This window comes from Pomacea canaliculata, linkage group LG9 (genome assembly GCF_003073045.1).
Source record: "Pomacea canaliculata isolate SZHN2017 linkage group LG9, ASM307304v1, whole genome shotgun sequence".
Classification (NCBI taxonomy): domain Eukaryota; kingdom Metazoa; phylum Mollusca; class Gastropoda; order Architaenioglossa; family Ampullariidae; genus Pomacea; species Pomacea canaliculata.
The window spans coordinates 22,928,903-22,934,464 of NC_037598.1; the positions used below are offsets into that span (position 1 = coordinate 22,928,903).

At 39.8% G+C, this 5,562-nt stretch overlaps 1 protein-coding gene across 2 annotated transcripts; it reads right to left on the reverse strand.

Annotated features, from left to right (window-relative positions):
* Positions 1–308: 308 nt before the first annotated feature.
* Positions 309–4,067, reverse strand: LOC112572820 (short-chain collagen C4-like). Of its 2 annotated transcripts, none has more exons than XM_025252722.1 (4): positions 3,318–4,067; positions 2,227–2,456; positions 1,837–1,899; positions 309–1,691 (listed from the first exon to the last, which is right to left on the reverse strand). In XM_025252722.1, exons 1-4 carry the CDS (start codon positions 3,542–3,544, stop codon positions 1,237–1,239), a joined length of 975 nt encoding a protein of 324 aa, XP_025108507.1. In that variant the 5' UTR covers positions 3,545–4,067; the 3' UTR covers positions 309–1,236. The 2 variants fall into 2 exon arrangements, with proteins under 2 accessions (XP_025108507.1, XP_025108508.1); XM_025252723.1 differs by having other exon boundaries at positions 2,239–2,456; positions 3,318–4,063.
* Between the last annotated feature and the right edge of the window lie 1,495 nt (positions 4,068–5,562).

A 5,562-nucleotide genomic window follows, 5' to 3' on the forward strand; every position in this document is an offset into this window, starting at 1 on the left:
GATATTCACTGTCACATAGAAGTGGGGCTGCTATCGGTCCCCATAATGTTCAAGATGAACGAAGGTAATTTGAGCAAAGAGCCTCTTATGCCAAAAGATTACCCCGTGCTTGAAAGTCGACTGGCATCCAGATAGAGAGAAAGGGAGAAAGGGAGGGAGAAAGAACAACGGAGTTGTGAGATACATTGCCGTCGTCGTCGTCGTCTACACTTAAACAGCTCCTATCTCAAGCAGCAGCTCAACTCAAAGCGCTGAATATATAAAAACAGACTCGCGAACACACATTTTAGGGCAGAATCAGATGCATCTTCATTTCTTGATTTATTTAATCATTTATTCTTCTTCATCCAAACGGATATTGAACAACAGACATAATATAGCTCACTACATCAAGATACTCAAAAGACGTTAGAGAGGGTAACGAATACAGTTTATAGTAGTTTGTTTATATAAGTGTGGAATATATCAGTCACCTGTACATGAACTGAGAGCAGCTTAAATAGCATTCGTAGTGTAGTGGTGTACTTTAAAAAACTCTTCTGTTAAAGTTTTTAATATGTGAATTTACAACGCTTGATTAAACCCGAATCAAACTGGTAACTCAACCTATCATAAGATCTGACAGAGAAAGAGGCAGCTGTTGACAAACATGTGTTGGGTGGGGTGGGTGCCACTTGGTGTGAGCGGTTAGCAAACGTCTGGGCCACGCAGCTTGTGGTTTTGACCAAAAAGGTAGTAGAGATGTGGGCTGTAAATTATTTAAAAAGCTAAACATTGTTTGGATAATTTTATTAAAATTTGTTTGATTCACGAATCTGGATTTCCCCCTATTTTCTACAGTTTAAAGTAATTTACAAATAATTGTTATTTTTCCGCTTTTCTTCAGTGAAAGGTTTCTTTCACATTGAGAGAAGCCGCTTTAACCACTAAGTAGTCGCTTTATTATATTTATCAACAACGTTTAAAATCTTAAAAATGAAAAGAAGCCATTATTGTAGTAACAGTAACTTAATAATAATTCTGATCTGTTGTTTTATGATAATATGTGCCTATATATATATATTGTAGGCGTAGATATGGGGTTATAGCAAAGCACATGAAAGTGTGTCAGAGAAGGTATATATATATATTGTAGAAAATGAACAGATAAGAATATAAAAAATTTTAAAGGTGGTATAAACATGTCTAAAATTATGTTACATTGCGTGAAAACAATCGTCTTATATCAATACAATGTTATTTGGAACAAACAACGCAGCTCAGCCCTTTGTTGGCGATGTAGGGAGGACATGGCAGACTGCCACAGGAAGTGACGACCATGTAAAACAAGTAACCTTCTCTGTTGTCCTTTGTGCCGATCATACCCTCCAATGCAGTGTCCACACATGTGAACTCGGTTGCTGCTTTGTGTGTATGATGTCCGGCCATGAGAAACCCCGAATATTCCATTGTCCACCCGGTGTGGCAGGAGTTGGTGGCGGGCATCATGACGGTCGCAGCACGTGCAATGTGACACACGGAACATTTAGGTTCAAGGTCGTGTGAAGGTAGAGGGTTTACCTCGTACTCTGCCCCGTAGATGTACGTGACGGCCCCGGGAAGGACGTAGTCATTAAAGACAGGGTTGAGAGGAAGACACAGGGAGTTGGACGCTGCTCCCTCGTTCGTGTAAAAAGATCCTCCAATGACACCTGTAACCGAGCAAAGCTGCATCAAGATGTGACCTGTATTGAGTTTCCTGTTTCATGTAAATGTTTACAGAGTAATTTATCTCTAATGACACGCGTGTTCATGCAGATGTGTAATTTAATTTCATTTCAAAGTCTACAGACTTACCCGAGTAGACAAGCTGAGCATCAGATGGACACTGGCTATTACCCCAACGGGTGTAGACAGAACCTACACAGATGAAAAAGACAGAGTGATAAGAAATTTTGAAAACAAATAAAAGGAAACAAAACATCGGCAGAAAAGAAAAAGACAATACACGTGGATAGTTTTTTTTCAAAGACGAGGTAATCAAAAGTAAATCAGTAGTAGCTCTTCAGCAGTCTATTAAACTTTGGTCTTTTCATGGCAATTTTTCACCTGTCTTCATTCCCTTTAAATTTAAAACTTAGCGCAGTACCAAATTTGTATCTCTTTACAGGTAAATTTCAATATTATTTAAAATATATTGATAACATCAGCCCTCCTGGGTGTGTTAATCAGCACTTTCCGTCTTACCTGGCAACTTACCTGACGATCTCCCAGAAACTTCCGCTATTGGCTCGTTCATGTCAGGAACAGCTGCCGGAGGTTTGATTTCCCCTGTGAGGTTACCGGGCAGTCTTGACCTCAGAGACTGCACTTCTGAGCGAATGGCAGACAACTCTGAATACATTCTCATTGCCTGCACGTGATGACGTAGTCCACGAACTTCCTGCGCCACGCTGAGGGCGTCTGCTTCTAGCGAGCTGTGGTGGGGGAGGGGAGAGAATTCAGATGATATGTGGGCACATGAAAACACGAACCTCTCTTTACTCCACTTTTTGCATTTGTAACAAGCAAGACACATTGAAAGGCTACAAAAGTGCTTTCATCATAGTAAAACTTCGATTCAAAATAAACTGGACTTTGCAGATTGCAGATAATTTAAAAGGAAAATCGCCAGTTCAAGACAAGGATCCTTCACTGCGCTGCTGCAGGTGTTATTAATTCTACGATTTTATGTTACTGGCTCATTTGTGGACTCAGTCGGTGAGCTGATTAGTGACAGGCAGCCTACTGTACAGATGTGCAACCAGAGTCACAAACTCACCCCAACTGATAATCTTACCATCAGAGCTCGCCTTTACAATAAAAAGAACACTTCACTACCCCGCACGCAGTTACTTAGTCTTGCATTTTTTCCAAACTTCGTCCATAATTTTATAGATTATTAATTAATCAGTAGTGGAAATATCACACTCTTAAAACTGTTACTCTTCTGTCTCAGAAAAAATTGCATTCTTATAAATTTTCTTTAATGCTTGCGATTTGTACTATTTTTATGTTTGCTTAAGCACGGAAACACAGTTCTTAAAAAAAGTGAAAGCTGTTTTAGTTCTTGAACTGCCTATGAGACCAGTTATCGCTTGTTTTGGTAAAGAATTTCTTGTAAAAAGTCTTTGTCGCGGCTTGCATAGAGCCACGTAGAGAAACAGTGATATGATCGATTGCGATGAAAAGAAAAAAATTAAAAAAAATAATGTAATGTGTATCGTTCATCGCTGACAGGATGACAGTATATCTGTACAAGGTCCCTTTACACACAAACAGTAATGACATACACCTACCTTTGCTGTTTTGCACACGGCCCTGCAGCTTTCAGCTCGGTCACACTCCGCCGCAGTATCTCCACCTCTGCCTCCAGGCGACGCAACCTCCGTGTCTCCTCCTCTGAGGTCACAGACAACAGCGACGACACATCTTGCTCCTGCGTGCGGTTAACGTCAGAAGAAGCGACGACATCCTCGTTATGCATGATCATCAGTGCCAGCACTATAATCATTGACGATAACATGACAGAAGCAAAATATTATTCTTACCCGCTGTAACGGTTAGCCTGAAGCAAATCGCTTTAATCTCTGGAGTTTCTCAAGGTATTTCAAGAAACGTTATTGCAAGCTTCTCTACACTCTATACTCTGGTAGACTGAAATTTTTTGTTGCGGACTTTCCAGAATTTATACAGCTAATGATTCTACCAGAAGCAGAAATGAGTACTGCAGTGATAAAAGTTTGGGTTTTACTAATTATTCTCAAGCACTTGGCAGCTATAAATTTACCAAGATTATTACTAATTGGATTGAATTACTAATCACTAATTACTGCTGCACTAATTGGCTCCTGAACAAGTCTGTATCGTCCATAATGCGTCACAGCTGTCATGAACAGAAACTTACTGCTACCTTTTAATGGCTTCTAGTTTCTCTCCCTGCCAGAAAGAAATGGACCTGGAGACGTATTCACGAAGCGAAGGTAACTCGTTCTCCAGGGTAACTCAAGGGCAAGAATCTTATCTCCGTAGTTCTACAGCGGCGTCCAGACTCCGCGAATATTGCTTTTCACCTGGGACTGTGGTAATAAATCAGTGGTTAAGATACATTGGGGTAGAGTAACATAACATATGCAGGATCTGGAGAATGCATCTTAACTACGGAGACTACGCGTTTCTCTTTGATTTCGCCATTTTGACCAAAGGTAAAGACATCCTCACTCTATGCGTACTGCTCCTATTGGTGACCTTTCTTCTACCCTACGTGAAATATAACTGTGTTTACTAGATGCAGGTAAACGCTTCCACTTTTTTTTATTCAGTTAGTTCATGAGTTGGTAGGAACCTGGGAAAATGTATCAAATCTCTGAGTTTGTTATAAACATGCCACACTGTCGTCAAAATGGGCACTGGCGGTGAATCCAGGATATGATCCAGTCTGTCTGTGTGTTTGTTGACGTATATTCACAAGTCTTCTCCATTACGTATTTCATTGTCATCCTCAATGTGCGTTGACTTTTAATAAGTTTGTTTATTTACGAATGGTAAAGTACACAGCTTAGTCGATATCGCAAAGTTTACAATACAGCAAATAGCTTGTGGTGTGAAGAACATAATAAACTGCAAGCCTAAAAGCTTGTGTGCTTGTGAGAGAGAGAGAGAAATGGGTAGACGGACGAAGAGAGAGCGAGACTGAAACTTGATTGAGGTTAGCTTCATCAAGGGTGTGAATATCTCACCAGCGTTATGATGGACAGCTGTACACACAAACCAGTTATAAACAGGACCGGATAGTACAGTCCTTTATACACCCATGTACGAAACTCCCTGTAAATAAATATGCATACATCTATAAACACATGCAACTGAAAGAGAAAGCGAGTGGAAGAGAGTAAGACACGTAGAGGAAAAAAAATAAGAGAAGAAAATATAAAAAAGTAGAGAAAGAGAAAAAAAAGAACTCAAGTAGAGAGGAAGAGAGTGAGGGTAGAAAGATAAAGAGAAATGAAGAGAGAGAAAGGAGAAGAGAGAAGTAGAGCAATAGAAAGAGAATATGAGAAGTAAATGAAATTCTAAAGAGAGAATCCTAACATAACTTTTACTACACAAATATATCACACAGGAAAGTTAAAGCATGCACGAGGTGACTTTTTCTGTTCGTTTAATCTTCTAGTCTTTCCGCTTCCATTCTGATTCTTTTCTATTGAAAGAAGAAGTTACGTTTACACCAGATACAATGATTCTTTAATAATAATTTTGTCTATTTTCGAACGGTACAAAACGACAAATTTATTACACGCAAAATAATGCTAGTAAAATATCGCATACACATATGCACACCGGAAGTAGGCAGCCCGCCATGCTGGAAGACGACGCCACTCAAACAAAATGGAAGACAAATTCTTTTTGGTTTTCTGCTGTGTGCAGTAGTCTCCCCTGTCCGCCTTATGAAAACGGGAAAGTGTTTCCTTGTGTCGTCTGCTCCCAATGATGACGACACTATGACAATACTTTAGAGCAGGAGTCAAATGAGCATCGTTCGCA